Source organism: Anopheles ziemanni, chromosome 2 (genome assembly GCF_943734765.1).
Source record: "Anopheles ziemanni chromosome 2, idAnoZiCoDA_A2_x.2, whole genome shotgun sequence".
In the NCBI taxonomy this organism is placed as follows: domain Eukaryota; kingdom Metazoa; phylum Arthropoda; class Insecta; order Diptera; family Culicidae; genus Anopheles; species Anopheles ziemanni.
The window spans coordinates 90,493,299-90,507,055 of record NC_080705.1 but is presented as its reverse complement, the minus strand read 5'-3'; the positions used below and the strand labels follow the sequence as shown (position 1 = coordinate 90,507,055).

Here is a 13,757-nt window from a genome sequence, read left to right as displayed (position 1 = left end):
TTGGCTTTCGAATGGAATGAATGCATGGTGCTGGTGTTGCCGGGGGAGAAAATGCGTTCCATTCCTTGGGCAGAACGTAGTCTGCACAGCATTTCAAATCCGTAGGAAACCGTCCAATGGTAAGAAAAATTATCGCCATCCAAAGCAGCGCTGGGGCAGGGGGAGAAAGGGGGTTAGCGAGAAGTTTTCCTGTGATTTAGCACTTGCTCCATCGCGCCTTAAGGGAAGTGTTGATGTAAGATACTTGAAGCAACTGAAGGGTTTTGGAAAATCAGTTCATGGAGAGTGGCAAAGGAAAAATGTTCTCAAGATACTTCACAAAAAAAAAGATTGGTTGATTTGTGGACAATGACTTGAAGCAGCCTTACCATTTCATCTTACAATAGTACTTGAAAATTACTGATGAAATGTTTTTAACTCGTAGTATTACTTGCTTAAAATCTATTATTCATTTACTTTGGATATATTTTCATTTATTCCTTAACTAATTTATGCAAATTCACCAATAAATCTTAATCGAATTCAATTGTTCCTAAGCCAATCCTTTACGCCACACTGTACGTCGGTAGAACAGGGCAAACCAAAAACCAAAAAGCCCAAGATCATCTCGAAAGTTACTTTTCGACGATAAACTTTCACTTGAAAATTTCATCGCCCGTTCAGGCGGTCAGTCGGATTTAGAAAGTCATGATTAATTAAGAAGCCAGTGCTATTGCCTTTTATTATGTGGCCAGCGTCCTGGCAAAAGTGGTCGTGCTACAGTTTGATTGCGAGTGCAAGTGGACGCAGTGCATAACCCGCTGCTGACAGATGATTATTTTATGAGCCATAGTTAGATGGACGGAAAGAATTAAAAAGTGGGTTTGAAGCTAGAAGAACCTTGATTTCCCAGTTCTATCGGAAGTGACATCCGATGCTTTATGCACTTTAAGTACTTTAAAAGAAGCATATATTACTTTCGGTTGTATGTTGATGAGATTCAATTGTGATTTAGGTTTCTCAAAAGCTGAACTGAAGAAAAGAACGCATCATAAACGAAGGTAGTTCTTAGAACGATTAGCCAAACATACAATAACCAACATTGCGTTCAACGGTCTATCAGAAATATACGTAGGCTAATCTCTCGGATAACGGATTATCTTTTCAACCGCGCTCTTTCCCATTTCAGTACCTACCCCACGCATTGGTGCACTGTCGCCTTTCTCTCCCTTCGGCCCTTGGTCACCTTTTGGGCCTGGTCGTCCCTGTAAAGAGCAGAAATTGACATGGATGAGCGAACGTGGACATTGCAAACTTTCATAAATTCTTGCAAGTCGGGAACTTTGCTGTATGGTCTTTGCACTTTACCCTTTTTGGACAGTTACATTACCGACTTGCAATGCAAGTTACGTTTTGTGTTTTGGTGAAAGAGATCTGAAAGGGATTTGACAACGATTGTCCAAACTTACCGGCCACGTTTCACCCATGTTCGATTTACCCGGCGGCCCAATCGGTCCGGGTGGACCTGTTTTACCACGCCGCCCCCGCTGTCCTCGATCTCCTTTGTCTCCTTTGTTGGCCTGTGAAGGTGGGCGTAGAAGAAGGGAATGAAAAGTCAATGCATCATAATGGATTAATTTGTTTAAATTAATGGCTTAAAGGCCATGGATCAATCGAGAATGCAAAGGGAAATGTTATGATCACATTACTTCTACATGGATAATTCCTGATGTTGTGATGCCATATAATTTTACATCCCTTTCGCAGCAACCTTACATGCCGATGTTGCGCTTCCGCTGGGCAGTGTGTACAGTTTGTTGTAATCCTTCGTTTAGCAAATATTTTTACAACTCGTACAGATTTCATTCCCATCCCCTACAGAGCAGAGTATCTGCTTCTGGGAAAAGTGAAGCTTAAAATGGAAAGCGACGGGGGGAAATGTGTACAGCTGGAATGCATACCCCATGCAGCTGTATTGCAATCTCTTCGGACTGGCACGTAGAATTTTTTTTGTCTGCTCCCGGCTTGTTCGGAGCCCTTTCAACAGCACACAGGACGAGAGCACCGGGTTTGCATCGTGCATCCGAGCAGCATACGCCCGGCATTACCCCCGGAAGGGAAACAATGTTAGGAAGCTAATAAAGTGCAAACGCAACCTGCTTTTAGTTTTTCCCCAGAAAAGAGGGCCTTCAGCTCGGGGTCCGGGTCAGACCGGGATGTTAGACAGTGTGCCGGAAAGTGCAACATCATTTGGAGTTTTGTGCAGCTGTGCGGTTCGGCCGGAAGGATCGCCTGGCCAAAGACGGTTGGCTGTGATAGTTTTTCCTTCTTCTTCGCTACCATGAAACGCTGCCGGTTTCTGTTTCATCTGCGTTTTCTACGTTCTTGGAACGTTTATTTCAGGTTAGGGCTTTTTTTTCTTTCGCCTTTCCATTTCCACTCCGGTGTTCACGTACGGTTGCTGGAAGGGGGGGGGGAAAACGAATATCTGTCGCTGCTCGCAAAAGCGTCCCTTTTGTCCAAACCCTCGGGAATGTGAACGATGTCACATAAATTGTCCAATAACATTGTACCGGAAGTTTGGTGAATCGTTTGGTGCAGATTTACAGCGCACGAGTTTTCCTCCGGACCCGGAAAAAAAAGCAGATGCAGCTGGGCTCCATTTTCGGAACTCACACATGGGCCGTTAAAAAAAAAAACTTACCCACTTGCTCTCGGAACTTACCCGCGAGGAGTTGAACGCCACGTTTTCGTTGATGATGAACTCCGCTCCCTTGTCGCCCTTCGAACCGGGCACACCCCGCTCACCCTTGTCGCCCGGCAGGCCCGGATGTCCTGGAAGGCCCGTTTCGCCCGTCAAGCCTGGTGCCCCGTCGATGCCGGGTGGACCACGGACACCGGGCGGCCCCGGTGGACCGGCCTGGCATTGGCAGTCTTGCGTTCCATTTTTGCCCTCCGAGTGCACCACCATGCCGGGTGGACCGGGCGGTCCCGGGGGGCCACTGTCTCCCGTGTTACCCTTGTCGCCCTTTGGGCCGGAAGCTCCCGTTTGGCCGGGCAGTCCCGGAATGCCCGGTGTGCCGGGCGGTCCTTTCGGGCCTGGCTGCCCGTGCGTTCCTTGATGGCCCTGAATTAACAAGAATCGGTTAGTTTTTGCATAGAAGTTATTTTTAGAATGCATGCATTGGAGTAGTATTAGAAAATGTTATTAAAATTAAGCTACCTACATTACATTTATTACATGCGAAAACTTATAAAAATTATAAAAATAATGTAAAACAGTACAAATCGTTATTGGCCGGTTCTTTTTGCATTGCATTTTGATTCAGTTTAAAGCAGGGAGTTGAAAGTTTTGTTCAAAAATAACTGCATGAAAAAAGTCAAGCTAATAGAAAGAAAGCGAAAGAGTAAAGACGCTTTGTATAACTTGTAATAAGATAACTTTGCACATTAATATTCAACTCTTTACAGTGTCCAGAGGGAAACGTACGATGCTCGACGACGACGAAAAATCCTACAGAGGCGCCACATCGTTTCTAAATGCCTTCACGTAGTTTACGTTCCCGATGGGTTATTCTTGTGAAAAAGCTTGACGCAAACAACGTCGTTAAAAATAACAAAACAAGCACTGGCAGCAAAACTTTTTCGCGTCACATCGTACGCCATGTTCTTTCCGCATATATTTTAGCCATCCGGGTTTTTTTTTCTCCCATTCGTTCTATCTTGTCGCTCAATGGTTCGTGTCCCACCGAAGGGATATCGGATGACATTGAAGAAATGGAGAGCGAAATTGGAACAAGGCTCATCGTCTGCAAAGTTTAGGTTTGGAAAAAAGAACATTCGATCTTTTTCTATAGCTATTGCAACTTCTAGCGGTAAGCTAATAAAGATGTAATGGGAGAAGTCCCTACGGAACGCCGAAAGAAACATCACAAAACAGCAGTAATATTTCCCCGAGGACATGGAAATGGTTTTTTGGGGAGTTCCCTTTTGCCAACCGGGGGATCGGTGGTTGTAAGGATGCTCTTTTTTTGGGGAAGAACAGAAAAGCAACAGAACCATCAATTATCGTAGCATCTACTCCTACAAACTAGCGTGCTCTTTGCTTCACCGGCACTACGGACAAATTGATAACAAAAATAAGGAACATTGAAAAGATAATGCGGTGGAGCGAGAAACCACTCCCCAGGCAACAGAGAAAAGAAAAAACAAGTACACAACAGATATTTGCATGTCGCCTTATCGGCCGGCGACGCGCTTGGCTCCGTTTCGTACCCTTTCGCCTTTGGCACCTGTCAGACCCGGATCACCGCGGTCACCTTTGGTGCCGTGCTCGCCCTTTTCGCCCGGGAATCCGATTTCGCCCTTGTCGCCCGGTTCGCCCTTCAGTCCCGGCGATCCGCCGCGCATTCCCTGGATCGGCGAGCCAAGCATCGACTCCTGCAGCGGAATTTGTTTGTGTGTGATTTTGCAACGCGCAGAAGAAAGAACCGAGAGAAAGAGAAAGGGAGAAAAAAGCGTTCGTTCCGGTAAGATGCTGGGCAAACTATTGATTGAAATTTTAAAAGAAATGGCAGTCGGATCAAGAAACCGCCAAAGGAAACCAAAACAAAAAGGAGGAAATAAAGGAACGATCCGTTTCCCGTTTGTGCCGCATCCCTTCCGCCGGCACATCAGGGGTTTGAAAAGTCGCTTTTAAACTCTTAAAACACAAATTCTAGCTGCCAAACAAAAGAGAAGGTTTTCAGGCTTCGTAGAAATGGAATGTGTTTGAGGAGAAGTATAAACTGAATACCACATAGTTCAAAGGGATGGAAAGGTCAAAAACGTTGTTTTAACTTTGCATCAGTTCAACCTCATTTCTTTAATGTTCCTGCAATTATTCTGCCTACCGAGAATGGTGGAGTAGATGAGAAAAAGAAAAGCTTTTGACCCTTCACAGAAATACAGTGAACTTTGGTTTGATTAAAAGAAAAAAGGAACAGTGTAGGTAGTTTAAATTATCGTACAAAAAACAACATATTTTGTCCAAGAACTTAGAGAAGAAGTTGTCTCCTTTTCTTTTCAAACATGTTTTCATTTGCAATAGATCACAGCCATTGGAAAAAAAAATCAAAATGTCCGTTGTGTGTGTTTCGACGCTCTATTCCATTTGTAGGAGATTTTCCACCAGCTTGTTTCTGTGAAGCGTTACGCGGTGACGCGCAATTTTCCCAGACGGTGTAGAACAATACGGCAGGATATTGCCGACAGCGTTGTTCTGTTGATTGTACCGTATTTCCTTCGCAAATACACACACGCTTACCGACGCGCGCTCCAAGGTGAGTGTTGCCGTGGTGCCGTTTGCGACTTTTTCGCGCTGGCAAAGTCGGCATGTACCCCGTTTGTTTGTCACCTCTTCCGGCATGTACGGCGTCTTACACACACACGCTCATAAATAATGTTTTATTGTAGCAGGCGGGATGCTGCTGCCGGCAGGGTTGCTTTGATTGCCTTCTGCCACTATTCTGCTACCCGGGCATCACCTCCCTCCGGGTGTCTGTTGTCATTTCTGTAACTTTAGATTACAATGGCGTTCCTCCGGCCATTCCGTGCGTCCTCCCGCCATTCCTGCTCCTCGCTATTTCGTCGACAATAGTGCACACGAGCACCTGGAATACTTCACCCAACATTATCCACTACCTGAGGTGATACAAGGTGGCTTCATTTCCGCCCCCATTCCCTCTCCTTGGCTTGGGAGTTCCGTGGTTCACCGGCGTTGTGTTGAATAAATAAAATGGTAGCAATTGAATGGAATTAGATTTGTCATACTTCAGTTCCGGTCGGTTTTGTCTGCTTTCCGTGATCCATTTTAACTTTTCCACTTGGTTTGCCGCATACGTTTTTTGACGTCGAGTGAACCTTAGGAGCAGGTACAATGTGTGGAACACTTTTTGTGCACTCAGTGCTTTTAAACGATAACAGTTTCAACCCGTACTTTGGTGCTGCTTGTTGGTGAGTGATAGTTTTGCTTCATTCTCCATCATACAACGGGCGTGTTCTTTTTCAAAAGAGTTGAGGTGGTGTTGTTTCTTTCTCTTTTTTTGTAGACTTGAAAGACAATAATCGTTCCAGTTTTGCCACTTTTTGTCTGTCTGTATGGGAACGTTTCACCGAGCACAGAACAAAACAGGGCGCTCTTTAGTTTGTTTCGTGAACCGCAAATTAAATTTTATCGTTTTGTGCGAAACAACGCAAAACCCTGCAGCTGCTTGCATTTGCCAGTCACAAGATTTTTCCATTTGCCAGCGTTCTCAACCACCCTGCGGGAAGGATGAGGAAAGTTTGGGACCGGTTTTACCGGTGTTTACGGCAAAACTTCTCCGACGGGTTAGTTTGCGCCACCGTTGGGATCCACCCGTCGACGTGGTGGCAATATCGGTGTTGGGACCAGCAGGGTTTTGCTGGTGGGATGGAAACGGTCTCCCACTTACCCCTGGGAGGTGTTGAAAGAGGCGATGTTTAATAGATTACTGAAAAGCTTTCGTTTGCGAAACTATCGGGAAATATATTTAATTATGGGCGAGTTGGTTGTCACAAACTGTGACTTGCGAGGTTTTTCAACGCAATTGGGGGGAAACAAAACAAAATCAAACATGTAAACATACGAACACCCACACACCCCACACTGGTTATACCTTGAACATCCGCGACGGATTCCAATTAGTCTAGAAATAGTTAAGTTAAAGAGTGGTTATGGTGGTACAAAACGAACGGAAACAGAAAGAAAACAGTTGGTAGATAGAAAAACAGACAGAGAAAAGATAGAAACAACTCATGCGTTAGTGATTCGCTGTAAATGAAGGTAAGTCGGTTAGCAAAGGGGAGGCTGATTAGAGCGAGCGAGTCGCGTATTCACCCAGCCATCGGTGGATTAGTAGATTTGAGTCGATGGGTTAGTTAATTGTGCCATTCGCCGATGGAATACTTACATCGTAGTTCTCGGGAAGGCCCGGGGGTCCCGGAGGGCCTGGCGGGCCCGGTACACCGGCGGTACCGTCCAGTCCCGGTTCCCCCTTGCTTCCCTGGAGACCCTCCGGTCCGGCGGCGCCCTGGTCACCGCGGTCTCCCTTGTCCCCCTTGGGACCGGAAGGACCACGTTCGCCTTGCGGACCAGTGACACCCTGCAAGCGAAGGGAAAACGAAAGAATTGTCCATTAGGCTACTGCCCGGAGGGAGATGTTCATTCGGAAGGCTTGTCAACGTACCGTCAGACCGGGCGAGCCAGTCTTTCCCTCCTTGCCGGGCATGCCCTGAGGGCCGCGGAGGTACTCCCGCAGTGTGCTGTCCATTTTGAGCTCCTCGATGATGAGCGTCGCGTTGCAACTGCACTGTCCCGCGTGTTTCCGGTTTGGCAGTGTGTCGTAGAGCTACAGAGGGGGGAAAATTTCACGTTAATAGGATTGCTCTCCATTTCGTGCATGTTTTCCTAACGCAACGTTTTCCAGAAAAAGCTAGTGAGAGCCCTTACCTGAGACAATCGTTTCTGTTCGATGACGAACGATGACGGATTGTTGTCATGTTAGCGTGAGTGAAAAGCGTTAGAGAAGATCACCACCACCATTGTAAAGAGAAGGATTGGACGCGCGATTAGTTCCGATTCCGAAACATTGAAGTCAGTCACGTCGCTGCAAACTTACCAGCTCATCGCCGGATCCATCGCCATCGAAGTATCCGCCACCCTTCGGACCGGGTGAACCCGGTGGTCCGGGTGGCCCCGGAGGTCCTTGGGGACCGGGTGGTCCCGGTGGGCCCCGTATACTTTCACCCTTCGTTCCCCGTTCACCCTTGTCACCCTTTATCCTGTAGCCTGTATATTCTGGTGGCGGTGGCGAAATTGGAGGTGGCTCCTCGAAGGGATCTTCTCCGCTTGCCTGAAAGAATGAAAAGTAAGAAAGAAGATTGTTACCAAAACAGAGCATTGAAAATTGTATCGTAAAGATTGTGTGTCAGATAATTTCTCTCGTGCCCTTTCAGAAGGCTCCGAGTGAAGGTTGTGAGTGTTATTCGGGTGTTACATTTCCGCAAACGATTGTCCTTTCTTGCGGACCAGGTAAAGGCTTTTGCGTCGATCGACGTTCTTCACAGCGAATCCCAAGGTTTGATTTGAAACAAAATCCTTTGTCCGTTTACCTTTTGCGCGCTGATTGGTTGGCATTAGTGTTATTAGTCGATGATATTAATTGTTCACGGTTCGAAAGCGAGCCCGATCCACTTCCGCCACAAACTTCATCGTAAAAACCCACCGAACCGTGATCCGTTTTGATGGAAGCGAAAGGAGCGCGGATTTTTTTTCCTATTTCATCAAAAAGTTAGTTAATTGGTTTTAGTCCAATAATGATGATGGTTCCGATGAGCGTTAAGTGAAGGAAGGGACGGTTAGGAGGGCGAATTTCTCAAACGGAGAAGCGATTAGTACGGCGAACACTCTTCAGAGAAATCATTCAATCGAAAAAGTTGTGCTGTTTGTGGTGCGACGCTTTCGCTGTGTGTGTGTGTGTGTGTTTGAGTTGAAGAAATCAAAGACGGTTTGAGTTTGGGGAATAAACAATTTGAAGTGCGGATGGACGGGAGGCACACGTTCCGCTTAATTTATGCTGATTAGTCCATTTTTGGCTGATTGGTTGTTGCTGTTTGATTCCCGGGGACGCGCAACTCTGGCTTTGGCAGTGTTTGGACCGGAGTTCCACGTGCGATTTTCCGATCATTACCGTTCAGAGAAGAAAATTAGAGCAAAAGTTTACTTCTCGGAACTGGCTTGAAGTTGATTGCCATTTTCTGGGAAAGGAGTTTTTTTTCCTAATACGCGGGGAGGTACAAAGTAGCTTGTAAACCGTAGAAATTCATCTTAATCAACATTTTTGTGCAGTAGAAGATTTAAAATGCAAATTTTCAGTAATTTAGCAGCCGTTTGACCTTTCAGCTTAGCCTGAAAAATTTGGTGTGAATAAAAATGTTCAATTCCTATTTCTTACAACGTTAAGGAACGTAATAAAATTCTAACGATAAATTGTTCTCCACGTTTCGAATATTCGAATGATGGGAAAAACGCTAACATTCTATTTTTGTTTGCTGCTGTCCAATTATCCTTCCCGGAAGGGCCGGTATTGCATACTAATCCCTTTCTATGAGGGATGATTTAACGTTCAGTGTAGAGGATGCCGGCGAAGAAGACAAAAACAAGCAAAATAACGTAAAAAAGGCGAAATGCGTCTTAAGAATGTTAAACCTCTCGTCGCCAGAAAGCGCCCTCGCTTGAAGGCCAGCGTTTATTTTCGCCTATTTACGTAGACCTCCTAAAGCCGAACCGTGGGGTCTTCGGGAGAGGGCGGGCAGGAGGGAAGAAGCAGGAGATAATACAATCCACCCGGTTCCGTTAGTCTGAAACTCGGGCTGGTCCGGTTGTAACGGTGTCGCAACATGGAACATGAAAAGCGAAACATTAACGCTTCAATAAATTTAAATAGCTTCGGAAAAAGCTGGCCCGCCTTTTCCTTCTTTCGATATTTTTTTCCCCCAACTGCTTCCCAAAGATGTCCTCCGTGGCGTGTGCTTCGGCATTCCTTTCGTTCGAGTTTTTTGAACTTGAAAAGAAAAAAAAAGTGCGACAGTAGCGAACGAAACCGAAGAGAAACGGTACAAGTTGGTCACATTCTATCGCCACGGCGTTTTTCTCGTGACCAGGGACATCGCGTGACAATTTTTGCAGGCGTTTCGTGTTTAGCTTTTATCGGCTTGGAATTCGAACGACGATGGCCTACGGGGTGCGGGTGTGTGTGTCGTTGAGTCGTTGCGCAACGGTCAAATCCATTGGATTATACGTTTAATGCCGCCGCCGAAGCACGAGAAGTGATGAACGAAAACAAAAATAAGCCAAACAGAGAAATGAGTGCTAAGCTCCAGAACAAATATATATGAATTTTTGGGAAGGAAAAGTAAAGCCATCCGAGACCAATAAGAACTGCCCTGGCGATGGCGAAAAATTTCCCGAAACAAATTAAAATCCCGTCGTTCGTTGGCGAGTTGTTCGGAGGATAATACTTCAGTTCGGGTCGGGGATTGGTGACGAGCGTTGGGAAGAAGAATTGGCAATTAAAACCCCCACCAGTGTGCCTCGAGACTGCTGATGCCGGGATTGTGCTTTCGTGCGCGGAATATCATTGGCCATGGCCAGGACAGGGCGGGGGGAGGAAAGTTGAAAATATCTTCATCCACCGTCACCAACCGTCATGACCGAGTGGTCGTGGAGCGCGATGAAGGAAGAAATGTGTTTGAACGAGTTTCCACGGTTAGGCGGAAGGTGACCACCATCGAGTTTGGCTTCCCGGAACCGGAACGGCAGTCATTCGCTGGTTGCCCCGGGAGAATCGTAACGATGTACGCCGACCGAAGATGAAAGCAAAAGTCAACCATTGTCATCGCTTTTAATCTCATCGCCGTTCGTTCGCAAATGGTCGTTCAAATATTTGCGAAAGAATAATTAAAAGTTCGACGGCAAATTGACGACGCGAGTGGCCGTGGAGAAGCATCTTCTGGGACGAGGTTGTGCGGGAGGACGGGGCGATACTCGCGGGTTTGATCGCCTTTCGACCATCCAGGTTTGGGAATGGACGGACTATGCTTCTCAGTTTTCCAAACGCAAGTAAAAAGGAAAGGGTTTGTTCTTCCACGGGGGAAATCCTTTCGGTTGAAACAGAAATTATTCTTAGTCTTGAAGATGCTTGGTGTCTGGGGGTCTGGTAAGGTTCTCGAGGTACCAACGGGAAAGCGACATCGTGCGATTAAAACGTCGCTGGACGAAATATAATTATCCTTGATCGAGATACCGGGAACCTCAAATCACAGACGGAACTCGACAATCCCCGAACCGGACACCACAAACCGGTGGGATTAGGTACTCGGACATTAAATCGAGGTACCGCTACCGTTCATTCCAAGGACCCGGGGACGGACGTGAACATCTTGCGCATTGGGTCGCAGTCCCGAAGATAACCCTTCTCACCAGTTTTCTTGGAAATGTTCCCCGCGAGGGTTTGGCGGACCCCGACCCGATTGTCGGTAAACTACGAGGATCTCGCACTGCCTAGGTCGCTACCGAGCAAGTTGTCAACACTTGTGCTAACGCCTCCTAATGCCATCCTCCGATGGTGCCGACGCGCGGCGTAAGTGTGTTGAAATAACTTAATTAAACTCGCCTGCCACATGGGACTATAAACTTATTAATTTAATTCCACCCGAGTGCTACCGCATCTCACAGTGGTGGTGGTTGGTGCGAGTATGTGTCTGGTACAGTGGAGCCGGGGGTCTTTTATTTTCCAAGACTCGCCAGGACTTTCCTGAATGGCTAAGTAAAGTGTCACCAAACCACTGCATATTTCTGCTCACCATTCCTTGCAGTCGACATCATTATTTTTTTACGCTTCATTCCACGCGATGGTTGGGCGTTTAAAAAAAATTTTCTTAATTCGCGAAGCAGAACACTTCTAACCAGCATCATTTAGCTGTCTTACTCGCGTGCACATGTGTCTACGTCTCGTTGGCGAATGGAGGTTAAGATTTTGCGGAGCGGTCGCTAACAAACTCCTAAAGAACGATGGGTGGCAGCTCTTGGGGAACGTTTGTGGGACACTGAAGGATGAGAAGGACTCTACTCTACGGCGAAAAGGTGTCGTATATTTTGGTGTCCTCTATTCCACTTGACAAAGCGGGCGATGTAGCGGGTTCTGTAGCATTCTTAAGTTCGCATTCCAAGTGCCCGTAAAGTTTGTTATATGAATCTAGTTTGTTCTAAGATTTGTTAATTCCACAGTCACTGTTTCTGATATCATGTTAACTGTGTTGCTTTCCAATGGCCTGACCGACGGTGTTATTTGAAAAGATGACATAATTACTCTCAGTAAGCCGTGGAAATGTTTGTAGGTCAAACATCTTGTCGTGATACGTTTCTGTAGTAAATGGCAACGCATCCTTGAAACTGGCAATTAAAAAGTTCCAGCCCACCCGAGCGCGTATGAGAACGTGATTAAAAAACGAATGGAGTCTTTTATCCGGGTGTTTTTCGTTCATTAAAACCGGCTCAACCTGTGAAATATGGGTTTTCCCACACTTCAGCTTCCTTATGACAGCATCACCATTATGTATCGTGTACAAAACCCCGGGTCTCCCTTAAGAGGGTAATCGTGCCAACCGAAGGATGCGTTTTCTCGTTAATAAGATTAGCAAGTAGGCTTTGCAGCTGAAATCTTCCATCGTGAGTCCTGTAAAGTCGAATAATGCCATCGCTCTAGCTGTCTATTTTAAAACAGGCGCTAATGAACGCTGTATTCATTCAGTTCCTTCCAACCCACGTGCAACCTTTGGATGGTAATGAAATTTCGGTCGAAAAACCTACTTCCTTTGAGTGTTGGCCTCCCCCATAGGCATAGGTTCGATCAAAGAAGGTTTTGTGTGTTTGTTTTGATGGAATTATGGTGTATGTACCCCTCAGGACCTTCCCACCTCGGACGGAGAGGGAGTGATGGCAATCAAAATTCGTAACCTCAAATGTCGGAAGGCCGATAGCACCGACCCGACCCGCGCGGGTTGGTTGGTACTTTTCACTGGAATGCGTATCGGTTGCGTCACGGTTTCCGAAAACGTGTCAACGTGTCACCGGGTTGTGCCCATGACAGCACCTGTCAGCTTAGTGTTTACCCGCCTGCGGTCGGCGGCAACCGAGTCCTGCTGCCTTCATCCGGGAGGTAGAGATGAACCGTGGGAGAGGCTCGTCTAACTTCTTGCCGTTCTTCGTTGACAAACTCCCGTGAAACGCTTTTACGCAACCCCGCCGTACGGTGCGTTCGGTAAGAAATTTAATTCGAGTACACTCTTTTCATGCCTATCTGCACACATTTGCAGGCAAAATGATAAACCCACGCCCGTTGCCGTGACAATGATACGCAAGTCGTCAGTTCGTTGAAAGGGTGGAAATCGAGGGCCGTCGTGCGTAACACGATTCGTTTGTGCGCTGATATCTGGATGTCGCCCTGGTGTGCGTCGCAATAAAAGAAGTCCCGCTCCGTGGGCGATGAGTTCCGCGACGCTCCGGAGTGTACTGGTTGGTGCGATCACGTGCGAGAAAAGTGTCCGGAAGTTGTACGCGGTCGGTTCGTTTAGTAAACGTGCCGCTTCGGTTGGTAGGCCCCGGTGTGTAGGGTCACACATACACAAGACTCGTGTCGTCCTGAAATTGTCTACCCGGGTCTACCCTCGTATGCCGGCGCTCTCGGGATGAATACCTTGGCTCACGGTATAAATTTTATTGCCCAAGTCGTAAATCGAGCAGTTGCGTGCAGTGAAACCGTTGTTCGGCTGGCAATGGCAGGCCTCGCCGTATATCGTGCATCATTTGGGACGTCGCAGGTTCTCGAACAGCCGAGCCGAGTGTTGTGCGAGAGCGTGGTGCGAATGATGGTAATTTTTGAGTTTTCGTATCACGGGAGGAAATTGGATCCTTTAAATGGGCGCTGTCTGAGCTTCTTTGCGTCATGCCATCGTTACGCCGGGCAAAAGGCACAACCGGCAGCAGCAGTCGTACGGAGTCGTCGGCAGCAAACACGTTTCCGGAGGTTGCTCGTAAACTGGCCGACTACACATGGGAACCAGCAAAAAGCGGAAGAGGACACGGGAAGTTCCACTTAACCTGAAGGCTAATGAAGGTAAGACAATTTTGAAGAAAAGTTCCTTGCTTTCACATGTAC

General features: G+C 46.9%; 1 protein-coding gene across 1 annotated transcript in view; it reads right to left on the bottom strand.

The window, feature by feature from the left end:
* Window positions 1–13,757, bottom strand: part of LOC131281769 (collagen alpha-1(XVIII) chain) — a 137,494-nt gene that overhangs the window by 25,444 nt on the left and 98,293 nt on the right. The window contains exons 6-14 of the mRNA XM_058311119.1: window positions 7,659–7,907; window positions 7,490–7,504; window positions 7,227–7,388; window positions 6,951–7,142; window positions 6,657–6,686; window positions 4,255–4,419; window positions 2,705–3,106; window positions 1,449–1,559; window positions 1,176–1,244 (exon numbers count right to left, since the gene is read on the bottom strand). Of these exons, the coding sequence (XP_058167102.1) occupies window positions 1,176–1,244; window positions 1,449–1,559; window positions 2,705–3,106; window positions 4,255–4,419; window positions 6,657–6,686; window positions 6,951–7,142; window positions 7,227–7,388; window positions 7,490–7,504; window positions 7,659–7,907 (1,395 nt within the window). The remainder of the gene's footprint in view (window positions 1–1,175; window positions 1,245–1,448; window positions 1,560–2,704; window positions 3,107–4,254; window positions 4,420–6,656; window positions 6,687–6,950; window positions 7,143–7,226; window positions 7,389–7,489; window positions 7,505–7,658; window positions 7,908–13,757) is intronic.